Consider the following 15,816-nt stretch of genomic DNA (forward strand, 5'->3'; position numbering starts at 1 on the left):
GAAAATTGTTACTTTTTGTTATGTGAGAATTTTATACTTGAGATTACGTGATATTATAGGTTTGTTGTTAGTGAAATTCCTGATCTCCAGCTGGAGAACTTCCACGTAAAAAGTGGCTAAGTCACTTCCAAATAGCTTCTAAAATTGAAATTCATTTTAGTTGATTAAAAAAGTATTCTTGTATGGGGAATATTCAAAAGTAGAGATCCATTTAGGTAATATACTAATAAATTACTTTTAATGGATGCAAAACGTTACTAATTAATTCAATTATTGAATTGCTGTATTGTGAACACTAATTATAATTTTAGTCCAAAGAATTTTCGTGTCTTCAGTATAATCTTTGACACATAATTTATTTTATTTATAACTTCTTTTAATCTACCCATTTAAATTGAATTTCTCAATAATTCAACGTTTAGAATCTAAAATCATGAATTGATAATTTAGAGAATTTTGAACATACAAACCACTACCACAAATCCCAAATATTTAACACTAATGTAAGTAATGTACTTTCGTTTACTTTTTCGACTTCTTCTTCATCACTTCTATTTCAACGAAGTTCATTGACATCTAAGCAAACTTTGCACAATATGCCATGAAGTTTCACTAAACACACACTTGGGTGTCTTGAAAAGTGAAATTCTTTCTCCAGAGAGTAGAAACTACCATCCCTAACACCGTTATATCCACGATTAATCATTTCTTTACATAACCGCGAGCCTCCTCTCTTCGTGTCGATATAGTCAATAATTTATGTCAAATTTCATTCCTTGAAGTTGGAGAGCATCCTTGAACCATATTTCTTAGACATATTACTCATAGGATGATTACAGCCGAGTTTCTGCTCGTCAATAATATATGGTAATGCAATTCAACGTCGCTGTGAACTGTAAAAAAGATTTTACCGCGGTGTTCTCTGAAGTTGCAGCATCGAACAAAGTAGCCTTAGCCGTATTTACAGAAAACCTGCTCAGTTATGCGTTATCTGAAAGAGATTAAATGTTCAGCATTTCAAAGCAGCTTCGATTGCAATAACACGTAAAAAGCATCCTGCAATATGGAAAAATTTTCCGTGGAAATGTCTCGATTCTAACATGAAATCCAACTTCCGTGAATATTATAAAATATGACTTTATCACTTAAATCTCTGTCGATTTGTTTAAGTTCAAATGATCGATTTCAAAAAGGATCAGAGGAAATGTAAGCTAGATCACCGTTACAATTAATGATACACACGTGGATACCTAAATTATAAATTACTGCTTTCTTACTATCCCACGATTTTCTAACGATGAGCTCATAGCAAAGGTCATGTTCCCAGAATTTTATTCACGAATTAGTCAAGAAAGTACATATTTGAAATCACACACCATTCACTTTAAATTATTTCAATATTTAGTGAACAGAGTAGCAAGCTCACAGCGAGAGAATACTACTGTACAGAGAGTTATAGAGGATCACGCGAAAGATATTCATAGTGTCGGCGAACTAAAGCACTTAGGTGCTTTCGTTTTCGGTTAGTCGTCGTTAATCTACGATCTGCCGATTTCGACACGAGTCGACTTATTGGTTATTAATTGTCTACTTGTCATGTGTAGTAAGAGGGACGATTTCTCTCGCCAGCGTTATCAATGGCGATCTCGACTGGAAAGTTCGGCTATGCGGTTCTTGTGAAACGAGCCGACAACTTGCAGGTTGCTCCCTGTTCGAAATTTTATGCGTGTACAGTGTCAGATCGAGCCGATTGGGGATTGCTATTAAACGATCACTCCTTTTATTCGATCGTGTAGTTTGTATGCCTTTTGACTCCATCGATTACTTTTTTCCCATATGATCGATCTCCAATCCGCGCGCTTGCTGAACACTCGACGAATTACGCAAAGTCATTTTTCTACGTGGATGTGTTTTTGGAGAAAAAGTGTAGATATGAAATTGACAGGTAGATAAAACTCTAAAATTGTGTGATGAAGTATAATCAGAACAAGACAACTATAAAGTATTTTTAGATTCTTGATGTAAGAGGATGACAGTAAGGAATCTGTTGCAAGTGAATGCAGAAGAAAAGTAGGTTGCATTAAATTGCAATTTAGAATTGAATTTAATGTGGTTATATATAGCAATCTTTGCAGTATATGTTTGCACAGAAATTTGTGTAATGGATCTCAAACTTACTGGATCTAAGTTTCACTTGTGTATTATAGTCTATTATGTTATTATACTATTGTCAGACTCAGATTATTCAAATTCTGAATAGGTATATTTTCTTAAAATAGAATTTTAAGATTCAGATAAAAGAAGATATGCGACAATGTAACTATTTTCCTTATAAATTCTAATTTTTCCAATTTTCCTGTTAACACAGGTCCTCATTATTTAAATTTATTCCTTATCTACACAGAATTTCCTCTTAAATTATATGCGTGAATAATATCCCATAGCAATAACAGCAACTCTGATAGTACCCTTGCCAGCTTTCGTTCAATCTACCAACATCAAGAAATTAGTATAGTACTATCTTTATAGTACTATCGTTACACTGTTATCTATACATCCATACATTTCTTGATCTATCAGGCACTTATGTGAACACAGTTCTTCCACTTCCCGTCCACATTCTAATTCTCCCTTTTCCACACTTTCAACAATAAACCCGCCATAAACGAACGAAGTCGAATTCCGAAAAACGACGAGCAATCAATTTTTAATAAACGTAAAACGACCGATCGCGATAACAGGCGAGAGGCAACAAATTTAACTGTCCCGTGGACGCTTATATCGCAGATTTAACTACGCGATAAATTTGAATCAGAAATTTAACTACGAGAGACAGAGGGAGAGAGAATTTCGAATGATACCCGATCACGATCCAAACACGTGAAAGCCGATCCTCCGTGTAATGATCGAATAACGAATATTACTGCAAATTGAATACGACTTAATGTCTCTTCCCATAGAGAATCGAAAGGGCTACGGTACTCCCTCTTCGTTCGATAAAGATGAACAGTCGGTTCATTTGATTCTGCCAGCAAGTGTGAATGTATCGTCGATCTAATCAAAAGATGTGTAGAATCAATTTCATTCCTAGGTGTTCTCGATAGCGTGCATCTGTGAGTTCGAGGACAGAGTCAAATGAGCTGACTGTACGAGTCGTTAAACGGACAGTCGAATGGATTCTGTGGAGAGCTAGGTGTGTGAAGGTCCCATACGGCGTGGGCTAACAGTGACAGTGTCGAAATACTGATTTGGAAAGCACGATGAATTTTGCCTCGTTACACGGTAGTGCTGGACAGATTAGGCGGAGTTTGGCCTGGCGTCGGGCCTTTCTATAACGGACCTGGTCTTTCAATTTTTCGGCTTTCGTTGTTCAATGCTATTACGAGTCATGCTGGTGAATGTAATACCTGTATAAATTCATTTGCTAACAGTTGATTAAAAAATGAATTTTTGAGAATCAAAGATAATTTTGTTTAAAAAATATTTTTAAGGATATGATGATATGAGTTTTATCTTATAATTAGATTCATCTTAGGATGACTTCTATTGCGTTATTTAAAAAAAAAATTTAGAGTCGATTTTCTGTAGCTTCATCTTGAACCATATCGTTATTGGACAGTTTAGAGTAAAGTTATTCGGTAAGGGCAAGAGAAGAAGAAATGATAATTTATTTCAAGAATCCCAGAATTAATCTAGCGCAAATTGTGTGATCTAATTGGAGTCGACACGTTATTCGACCATAAATCTGTCGAATAAAAAAACGTGTACACTAACCCTTCCATGCTTATGGAGATGTTCAAGATCGTATCACGAGGACAGAAACCTAATGGCTCGCGCGGCATAGTGTCGATACAAAGCCTTACCTCCCTTATTCAGATAAATCACCATCGATACTATCTACTTGTGATACCATGTAATCGGTCCATCGGAAGATCAGGTGAACCAGATTATGTTTCCCTTTCGTCTGATCAAAAATTACAAAATTCGACGATTTTTAAATTTACATCAAAAAATCATCGCGAAATTATCCATTCAGATTTCTATGGAAGAATACCTTGAGAAGAGAGATCAATAAATTTTATCAAATATGTATATTATTCGTAGCATAATTACTCAATAAGTGGCTATACATAAAACCTTCTGTATAGAAAGAAATATTTTAAGAAATATTTTTAAGAAATATTTTATATTGAATAATAGACAATTAATTAAATTTCAGAATTTATAATATCACATTTTGCACTTAAATCAGCAGGAATTCATGAATAATAATACTTAATCGCTGTTACTTAATTTCGAGATTAGATCATCGACTAAATCACTTTTTTTGCTCTATAGAAAGCCCACGCTTTCAGCCAAGTCACCCTACAACTTTCTTTTTGGAAATATCGATCACCTTAAACTCGCTAACATTTGGTCTAAAAATGAAATCGAGTTGCTGTTCCATTCACTATTTCATTACTGACACATTTTTTCTCTATTAATTTTTTCGCTTCTATCTGTATAGTACTCCTATTTACCATTGTTCCTCGGCAAACTGAATGTCCAACGTATACATATAATCCTCTACATTTTGCAAGCTGAAACATGCTTAATCACACTCGAGCAATTTCCTTTGATGATGTTGCGATTTGTGACCGATATTCCATACAATCGATAGTTCGCGTAGAACTCTGATATAATCAGCGCCTTGCGCGAAGATTCTCATCTGTACAACGTTTACCGCGCTGTTGAGCAACGATAAAAGCGAGACTTTTCCTAAAAAAACCAAGGAACAATGCAAAGCACAGTGACTAAAACAGCGACGAATTAATAGTCGAATATTCAAAGCGATAGTTATTTTCCCATAAGAATTCTTGGTCAATCTTAATGACGATGTAGAGTCAGTATGTGGGACTTGTGGCCCCCTTGTAATAACCCTTGAACACTGTAATTTTGTCCTTTTTACGGCAACGCGCCGGAAGCTTGTATCTCTTCAAGATCCTAATCTCGAAATCGCTTAACTATTTTAGGCGCACAATTTTAAGAGGGGAACAGTTTCTTCAGTGCGTCTTACATATGTAAAGGATTCGAATGGTACTTTCGGGAGAGAGCTGATGTCAGATACACTTATGTAATATAATATAATGAAGCTATTTTGCAGGATATAATTGGTCCAATTGGATATCGTTTTAAGATTACCACCAAGGTTGAGAATGTCGTACCAAAATCTAGTGAGACGAAAAGTCATTTCTCATTCAGATATGTCAAGTGTTCCTTAAATTTATGATTCTCGAATTTCACTTAAATTTAATTAATTTAATTTAAAGCACTGGATACCTTGTAATTAGTACAATGAATGGCCTCCAAAAGAAATTTACAGTTACACTTAATTTTCTTGAAAGTGAGTAAGAATCTGAAACATCAAAGCCCTGTATCTTTTAAACAACTTCGTAACCAGAGATATGATGACATAAACCCCTTCAAATTTTGCACAGACTACATCATACTCGATTTTTATAAAAATCCCTTTCAGAAGAATCAACTTTGAAAAGGATTAGTGGATTCGATAGAACATAACCCAAGAAATAAAAAGGAAAAATTAATTTTATGACACATAGCATACGCCTACAATAAAACAGTCGAAAGTTCAAAGATTTCCAAAAGATCGAAAGAAATCTCGGTCAAGCTAGATCCCCTAGAGCCCAGCGGCTGCGCCGTGGATGTCCAATCCCTCTAGCGATCGCTTATCACGTCTAATTCCATCTTATCGCGTTATCCTCGGACACGGTCCCCGTCCCTTGTGTCACCGCAGTTAACTTTAACACAATTTTCTCGAGCAAAAGATCACGCTGGCACACCTACGTGCATTCTGCCTCGAAGCTATTTGCGTTTCGCTGCCCGCCATAAGATTTGCATAGCATTTATCCGCATTTACGGTTCACCACCATCGACGAACGAGCGATACCGTCCCATATACCTCGTCGTTTATAGGAACGGTGGACCTCCAGCACAGCTGGCACGATTTTCTTTTCTCTTTTTTTTTTTTTTATCTCTCCCCTCTGTTCGAACGAAGGACATTAGTCACCGCAATTACGCGGTGGCCAGTAATTTTTTAATAGCGGCGAAAGTCGCGTTCAACGCCGTCCACGTGATGCCTGGGCCGACGAATACGCGATCCCTGCGTGCGTTTATTACGGTTATTACTTTTTATTTTTCGCGTCCACTCGATGCGTGAGGCCCCGCTCGCACGGATACGATTACGTTCAATTACGGTGGAAATAGATTCTGGGGCAACGCGACAGGGGAGAACGAAGCTCGAGATATGTAGTTTTTACTCGATATTACCTTGTGTCGTAATGTTAACGTGTATTATTACATGGGAGAGATGTGTTCCTGAGATGGGATCCTGCGTTAATTTGTATTTAATTATCTTAAGTGAGTCTGAGAGAAAATGGGATAATAATTACGAGAAATGAAGATTGGATCATTCTCGCCTTAGTGATCTGAGGAAATTATTTTTTATACTTTGTAAGCCTTTATTGGATTCGTGTTGTGAGGTAGTTGAATGATTACAGATGTTTTAGCCTGAAAAGATTAACAGTAAGGATTATGAGATCCTTTGAATAAAGAAATCTTGAAAATGTAATTCTTTCAATTTTTTTTCTACTATTTAGTAAAATGTAAATGCTGATCGATGCACAATATGCATTTATAATTATTAGGTACCTACCAATTTTAAATTCCCCTTGGATTCAAATTGTGTTAAATCGATAAATTAAAACTTTCAAACATATTCATTACCTCACTCATAGTAAATTAAAATAATGGAAACCTCTCAGAAAATGTACTCTACATGTATATTACATTACCTGTAATGTACCATACATCGTTTATGATAACTGTAATTAAGTCAGTAACCAACAATATTCAAACTATTTTACTTATATTGCAACAGACATTAATTTCCCCATCAACTATAAAAATACTAACCCAAGTCTAGAGTTTTCAATGTCCAGTCTTCATCAGACATACTAATGCTATCTCTTCATTTTATTAGAATAATGAATATAATATAAATCTTCCAGTGAAGAAGATTTAATATAAACTATAAACCATATGTTGTATTTCAAATACTATATCACGTTTGATTTTTTACTCTCCCAAAAAATGACAAAAAGAAACTCAAGTCAATCTGGCTCTAAAGTGTCTATAAAATTCTACTGGTCAATCAGTCAGACAATACAAGTCAGAATCTGTGCGTCCAGATTCGTCTGAGCTGGTCTTACAATTACTACTTAAACTGAGTGTTTCGTTAAATAGATTTCATATTTCGTAATTAAAAAAGTGCCCCTTAAATTTGTAACCAATAGCGTATATATTACCCCTATACTAATAATTATTTTTCTGTCAACAGGACCGTTTAACTGGTCACGGTGGCATTTCCTCCCTGGGCGGTGGAAATTCCTCGCCGTACTCCGGCGCCCATCACCACGGTCACAGGGGCAATGGGAACGGCAGCGGGATGCCCCATCACGGGGGTGCCTCCTTGCCCACCGCCTCAGACTTCCAACCCCCGTACTTCCCACCCCCGTTCCCCTCTCACCACCATGGTCCAGCGAGTCCACAGCACCCGGGCCTCGGCCAGCCGCAACACATCGATTATCTCGTCGGCGATCCGTACACGCAGACGCTCAACACGTTGCATCAGCATCACTACAATCACCTGAGCGCCGCTGTCACGGCTGGCCAGAGGAGCGGAGATCTCAGGAGGGATGCCGAGGGTATACACGTGGTGAGTAATTATTCTGACTACTCACTTAGCTGAGGATAGAGAGACGGTAGCGTTTCTGACGCGTTCGAGGGCAAAGTTCGCTGTACCTTATTGTTGGATGATAGATGTTTGACTCTGGCGAGAGGAGTTCAGAGAACCCTTGTGGATAGTAGGCGTGTATGGAAGAGTGGTGGCTAGACCTTGTTAGTGTGGGAGACATGTTGCAGTTAGCTGAAATAGTGGGAAATTGCGTCTTAGGTTGGAAGAATATTTGATGTGTCTATAGGTACTGTACTTGTCCCAGGAGAAGTCCCCTGGAAAGCATTAGCGGCATTCAGGAGACTTCTCATGAAACGAATAGTATATGTATTATTAATTGGGTTATATTGAGGCCTGTGACTGGAATTCACTAGTACCAGTCGTGACTGATAGTATTGAGAGATTGTAGTACCTATTAACCGACGAGTGTTCAGTTTGAAGATTATATCTACCTTTATGTACCACTACCCATGGTTCAAAGATACTATATAGTTCCTAGGTTATTAATACAAGGATCACAATTGAATCAGTGACTCGAAGCACAGTACAAGTCCAAGATTAGCCATTTTCAACTAGTCCCAAAGCTATACCTAAACCTCAAAGCCAAAGTGTATTGAGTCACAAGGAAAGACAGTGGACAATACACTCTGCCTCTGGGGTCCAAATATATCTAGTCTTGAGGCTACTTGAAAACGGCTATCTTTCGACTTGTACTATCCTCCAACTCACCGATTCAATTGACCCACCCAAGCCTAAGGACTCTTAACCACCTCCACCATATAAAGAAACCAAGCTCCCTGCAACCACTCCCAATAAAATCCTTCCAATCCCAACTCCAAACACCACCAGCTTCTTCCTCTTAAGATTCCAGTATCCTCAATACCCGCTCGTCCAAAAAAGCCAATTGCCTCTCGGAACACTCTCTCCTTACCATAACCGTGCAAAACGCAGGCACACAATCGGTTCCAGAGCAGCGACGGTCACGGAACCTCTGCGTTCGCGTGGCGCAGTCTTTGCACGTAGATTCGCGCGTAAAATCGAAGCGCGCGGAGATCCGGTCACGCGCACGTCCAGCTGGCTCATTAGAAAACTCCGCGGCGTGTTATTTGTAGGACGAGCGGTGGCGCAACAGCAGGGGGACGCGTAATAATGGGTGGTATCGATCTATTAGTCGTATCGCGGCCAATAAGCCCGCCCGTGACATCGGTGATTGCGATCGTTGATCCCGTCGCAGAGCACGCGAGCGGCGAGGCGATGCGCGCGACGTTTGCATTTGCCACGGTTCTGCGTGCCTTGTCCCCGTGTAATAGAAGGGCTGCCTGGCGCAGATATTAGCTCCAGAAAGAACGATCTCCGCTGGCAGAAGAAACGGCGGAGCCAGCAGGAAGTCGAGGATGAACGGAACGTTTTGTTCCCCATCGGATCGATTTTTCTGCCCAAGTGGATGGATCACGGTTTCTTGCTCGTTCCACGATCCTTTCTGTCCCGGGAATTACTCACGGGTCGCGGGGTACGTTCAAACACGCGTCGAGACTCGCGCGCGGTTTAAGTACCTGCCGCCCCGGGGTTTTTGTTTGAGAAGGTGTCAGGGAATTGTTTGCTCTACGGGGCAGCGCCGCGGAAGATCAACGATCTTCGACGCGAGGAGACTGGGTAGACGATAGCTTGTAGAGTCGTTTGGACTGGGATAGATGTTTCGAGAGATGTGTTTGATGGAAGGTGGGCTGAGTTGTGCTTGGTATTTGAATGGAGATTTGGGGATTCTGTGGTGGAGATATGATGGTAGTTTGAGAGGATTTGATTATGTTGATTGTTATATATGTGGGTTCTTGAATTTTTCCAAACCTTCTTATTTATGACTTTATATCATTCTATATTATATTTATAAAAAAAATGTTGGAACTTTGGATTCATTACTTTAGATTTCTTCTAATGTTACTGATGCTGCGCAATAGTTAATCGATTTTAAGTTTCCAGTGTCTTATAAGTGTTTCAAAGCTTTGGTTTCTAAATGAAATACAGGGTGGTTGGTTTAACTGGAAACCCTCCAAATATTGGCAGCATTTATTATAGACGCTGTTAGCATTGTAGGTACTGCCAACACTCGGAAGGTTTCCAGTTAAACTAATCATCCTGCAGTACCTACACCTATGTAGGTATATGTAGTTTACAAGTGCTAAAAAATTATGTAGCAGAGTTCTTCTAAATGAAAAGACTGTACTTGAGGGTGATATATGAAGAAGTGAAAATGGGTAAGACACTTAGAGCCTATCATTCAAGGTTTAGAATCAGAAGAGTATCATTAGTCAAAAGTGGTAACAGGTTAAACTTCTAACTAAACCACTGATTAATTTACAATTTTTAGCAAATCAGTCGCCAAATTGGACTCTCAGGTCTGAAAAAAATACCGTAATTTCAAAAATCTACAAATTTTATAGCAAAGCCATTGCTACACATAGATTAACTATAATAACGCTACTGATATTCTGGTATCTTCCATTAGAAAAGAGATCAACTCGATCCCAAACCGATCGATGAGAAAAGTATAGGCTTCTCAAAAGACTTTGCATTCGAAATAAACGCCTGCTGAGTTTCATGCGTGCAGGGTTCACATTACAGTTACAGAACACCAAGGGTGGCATGCGTTTTAGGGACAACTTTAGACCTCTAATAGCGTTGACGGTAATAGTATTTGCGGTCCACCTTACTCCCATATCTTTTATGAGAATATCACCCTAATTACAGCGGCGTGACACGCGCACACCGCGTTTGCGGATTATGTTTTGGGCGGTTTCCAGAGGTGTCGTGTGACGTTTGGCAAAAAAGACTAGGTTTGACGAAATTCGACACGCGCGTGAAGAATGCGTTTAGCTCGAACGCTGGGCAGAGCAGAAAAGCGGGCTCGCTTTAAAGCATCTGTCCACGCCATATGCAGGCTCGTGTTGCGAACCGTTCCTCTAACGAAAATTTGTTTATTTCGAGGTTTGACCCGTAAAATCGGAACGTGGAACGTGCAATATGCTTCTGGATATACAGGGTGTTTGACAATAAATGATAAAATAGAAGAAATGAAGATTCATTTTTTTATTCCAAATTTTACTCCCAAAACGTTGAATAAGATTTGTGTTTTTTGAGAAAATCAAGTTTAAACATTCTTCAGATAAGATTTAACGAAAAAGTTTCAATTTAGTCCACATGATTTCCATATTTTTGATGAATACTGTGCAAATATCTAAGAATTAAAAATTAAATACCTAAGTGTTAACAAGTAAATAATGGATAGTGTTCAAAAGAGAGATATACATTCGTGAGTATGAATGGAGCAGTTATAACACAAAATTCAGCTTTAAAGTGGCTTTGCCATCTTGAAATTGCGCTATCGATTATTTCAAGCAGTAGAACCCCTCGTACCCTATCTTGGTCTGTCCAAAGTACATTCTTCAGATGGAGGGTGGCCGACCTCGTTTTCAATGAAATCTTACACTGATGCAGTCCCTCGATTTATGAAATATCAAACGAATCCTTCAAATGCTTTGCAGTCGATTTTCATGATTCAAGCTTTTATCCTTAGGAACTGGTTTGAAAAATTCTAAATACTTTCTTATATCATAAAAAAAACAAGTACTGTATATGATACTAAAAACGAGAACCATAGAGTATTTAACAAGGTATAAGAAAATTTCTGATAACTACGGAGATTCGACGAGACTTTCAGTACCTTAAAAGGCAAAATAGTTATACAGGCGACACGAAGTCTTGGGCACAGGTACCGAACTATAAGCAGTAATGGCATCTTGCATAGTTGATCATAGTTAGGAAACTTGGCGCTACGGTTATGCGTTTGTTACTACCCTTACTACTCTTACCACCCTTCGAATCCTTAGTTCGGTATTTCCGCTATTGATAACAAGAACGACAACGATCTAAGACGCAGCCTCGCAATTTGAAGGGGATAAACCGCCTGAAACCACTTCGAAATAGTATTGTCATTATAAACCCCCTAAATATGTCGCACTGAAGTAAATTTTAACAAGGCATCTTTTAATAATTGTGAAATGAAATTGTACTTATACAATAGTAGAAAGAAAGATATGAGAAAATATTATAAAGAGCAGGTCTATCGACTAATTCTTAACTTAAAAAAATTTAGTGTAGCAGATCAACGAGAATAGTAGATTAACTGATGGGTTAAATAAGTAAAATATTGCTTATGTTTTATGATACACAATACTAAAATATGTGATAGCTCGTACACAAAAATTTAAATTTAAGGAAAGTAAAAAATATTTCACATAAAATTCTAATTCAGAATTCTTTTTACGAATACCCTCTAACACATACCAACCAACTATACATAAAATACCTATATGATAAACTGTTTGTAGAATCATTCAACTACTTTGCCAATCCTTCAAGAGTACAACACGATTCGATGTCTCGAAGACGAACTATCCCCTCGTAGTTTCGTTCGTCGCCCTTCCCCAAGTAATTTACTTATTAAATTTTCGGCTGACCTTTGGCATTCTCCCGAGGAGAATGCCTGGGACGTTTACTTTGAGGGAAATATGCCAGGCGTTGCAATGCTTAAGACGATGTTAGAGATACGTAGAAGGGGTTGATGGTTCCTCCTCTCAGCTTTCGACAGTCGCTCGTATCTGACGCGAAAAGACTCGTCGTGAAAACGACACGGAAAATGCAGTAGTGAAACCACTGCGTGGACGCGACGGGCCAAGTAGCCGAGGTGATGCCTCATCGTCGTATAATCGGTAATCACAGATCTTGCAAATAATCATAGATTAGCAGACGTGTTCAAGGTGACGATGCTGCATCATGCTCGAATTAAACAACAAAGTCGCTGTTGCGTAAAAGCAATAAATATTAAATGATATCTATAGACAGATGGATGTCTTATTAAAGTGTATTCACGATGGAAGCTATTTAAATAGTGGGTTTCTAGAAGTTGAAATTTAGACTTAAAGAAAATCTAGAATTAGATAAATGCAGTATTATGGCTAAGGAGTTTCAAATTATTTCTTTGAAGTAATTTCTCTATAAATCACAATTTAGATAGATATTCATCAGTGTTCCACTTTATAAATACATGTATGTATATTAATACTTGAGATGCATTTAAAATGCACCAGAGTATTTTAAATATGCTAAATAGAGATTATAAAATCAAACACTGATCTCATTATTCGTCGAGCCATATTTATGACATCCAACATCCAAAAATGATCTATCTTAAGGTTTACAATAAACGTATCAGTGCAAAAGATATAACACGGTTACGAATTTCACGAACGATACAAAATATAGAACATCCCGCGAAAAAGGCGGATGAAACGACAATACGTTTCGAAAAGAGAGACGACAATGCCAATAATCAGCAAAGTGGATCGACCGATCCCAATAGCTTTATCCTTGAAAACGAGGAGCCTTGGTACTTCCTCCCCCGCACGCGTTTCCTACTGTATTACAGTATCTCGTCGCTATCCCTTCACAATCTCACATTTATGCTCGAGAGAGTACAATTTGTGACAGCCTCCTCGACAACGAAGGGATCTTAGATTCGCAAAATCTGCGTCATTGTTGTGTTCCTTTTCTCGCGAGAAAGAGTTAAAAGCACTTGAGGAACAATCATGATAATTTGGTCGCGATTCATGGAAAAGTGGTTTTCACAAGTTAAATAAAATGTAGATGTTTTTAACTTGCCCATTAAAATGGGCTTGATCTTATTTTCTCATTATCTTCTACTTTCCTTTCTTGGGATCTCATTTTTTAAATAGAATTAGAAGTAGATATATTATTTTACTCAAAAATATAAATAAAAGTACCTACTACTTATTCATGGCTACTACCCCTGGCAAATAGTTTTCGATCAAAAGCAACAGTACAAAATTATTCAGAAGTTATAATTTTTTAAAAATATAAAATACTACTGTACCAAACCCATTTAATATTCCCATATGTTTATGGGATCTATCTACAATAGAAGCTATCTACAATATTTTATAATAACTTCATACTCTTGCGTTTGGTCAAAAACTTTGTGCCAGGAGTAGTAAACGAAACTATCTTAAATATAAAAACGAAGCTAATTCCACTAAGACAAAACAACTACAAATCAAACGAATAAATTCCTAACAATCTTGAATCTTATTCTAAGATCCAACACTCAATTCGAAGGAGTCTCAAATTTTCATCCAGTAGCACCCTATATATAGGTATCCCGAAGACCCAATAGAGTGCGCATAGCGCAAAAAAGAATACCCAGAACTCGCTCGGGGCCGAATTTTCGTCAGCCAAGCGGCTCGAAGCGTTTACTTCACGTAACAGTAACATATTCCCCGCAAAAAGTTGCACAACTCCCGTTCGCTCGAGATTATAACACAAGGGGGATGGTTGCGCAAGAGGAAACGCTGGGCAGGACTCGTTATTGTCGATCTAGAGGACTCGCCGTGATATCCGGCGCGCAAGTGCGCCCGCCAGCTCCCATAAGCCATTTATCAGCATCGATGTGTAGCAGCGGCGGCCGTGCGACGTGACTTTACTCGGGCGCACCGTTTAACGAGAGAAAGGCGATCACATTTCATCTCATTAGTCGGCTGGCATGGTTACATCAATTTATAACTAACACGGGGCCACCGACGATTGATAGATTCTAGTAGCCGCCACGCCGTTAATTAGCGCCGTTTCCATTTCTTTCGCCGCGTGAAAGTCGACCCAGCCGCGGCGCAAACCGCGCGACGTTACATACGACAGCCCGTGTAATTCTCGACAGCGGCGATCGCTTAAATTTGACGAATCGCGCGACCCTAATCTGACCGTATGATCTCCCGTGCATGGGGAGCGTGAACGCGGAACAAGACGCGCGATCGATCATATCGAACTCATTAAGCATATTTTGCTAATCGCGATGCGCGTCGTAATCGCTATGATAAATCGACTGAGTAACCTCTCGATAGCTGAAAGACGATATTCATGAGAATGAGCAATTTCTTTTGATTTCAATACTAAACGTGCACTATGTTGCACAGTTTTCTTTCTTGTGGAGATTGATTTGACATGTAGGTAGCCTGTGGATGTGTAGAATGCTTTTTTTACAGTAAAAAATACAGAGTAGTGAAAATGACTGATATAATTATTCTTTGTACACATATTATTCTTCACTTTAAAGGCAAACGTGATAGACATGGAAATAAGAAAGGTTGGAATATTTAAAAATTTGAATATATAGAAACTCAAATATTTAAAAATTCCAAAATATGAAAACACTGAAATATTTGAAAATTCTAAAATCTGAACATGGAGAAACTGAAATATTTCAAAGCTCCAAAATTTGAATATGAAGAAACTGAAATATTTAAAAATTTCAAAATTCGAATACATTTAAATTCGAATATTTGAAAATTCCAAAATTTGAATACCTAAGAACTGAAATATTTGAAAATCTCAAACTTTGAATATTTGAAAATTGTTAAATTATTATGTCTCAATTCACGAAAGGATACCCCCATGTACCTACCCCTTCTTTTTCTACCCCTCGAATCAACACCTCACTTCATTGCCTTCAACAGCCTCTACATTACCTATATTTTCGTGTTTTCCTCATTCTCTTAGTAACGACCGTATCTCAGCGATCTGGAATAGTCGTAACAGAAAGAATGATTACAATAGAGCGAACAATCTGGCAAGGAAATCGGTGAAACGTGCCTCGAGAGATTTCTTCTCGTTGCTGCGAGCTTTGAGGCTGGCATAGGAGAGATATATGACAATAATGGCAAGGGCTCGGTAATATAACCGTATTTGTGGCACAACCGACCTGCAGTCTGGATAAAATCTCCAGTTTTTCCCCGTTGTTGGTGATTAAGATTCCAAACGTATGTCTACCTTGTGTTTCGATTCTTAGAAGACCGTCTTGCCTCTTTTTCCAGCCACGTGTGTGCACTGTCTTACATAAGATCGACGTAGACGACTTGCATGCCTATAAATCTCGACGATAATCATATCATTCGCGACCA

The 15,816-nt window shown here is 38.3% G+C and overlaps 1 protein-coding gene across 1 annotated transcript in view; it reads left to right on the forward strand.

Moving 5' to 3' along the window:
• Tfap-2 (transcription factor AP-2) overlaps positions 1-15,816 on the forward strand; it is an 85,523-nt gene that overhangs the window by 33,537 nt on the left and 36,170 nt on the right. The window contains exon 2 of the mRNA XM_076380535.1: positions 7,397-7,774. Within this exon, the coding sequence (XP_076236650.1) occupies positions 7,397-7,774 (378 nt within the window). The remainder of the gene's footprint in view (positions 1-7,396; positions 7,775-15,816) is intronic.

This window comes from Calliopsis andreniformis, chromosome 6 (assembly GCF_051401765.1).
Source record: "Calliopsis andreniformis isolate RMS-2024a chromosome 6, iyCalAndr_principal, whole genome shotgun sequence".
In the NCBI taxonomy this organism is placed as follows: Eukaryota; Metazoa; Arthropoda; class Insecta; order Hymenoptera; family Andrenidae; genus Calliopsis; species Calliopsis andreniformis.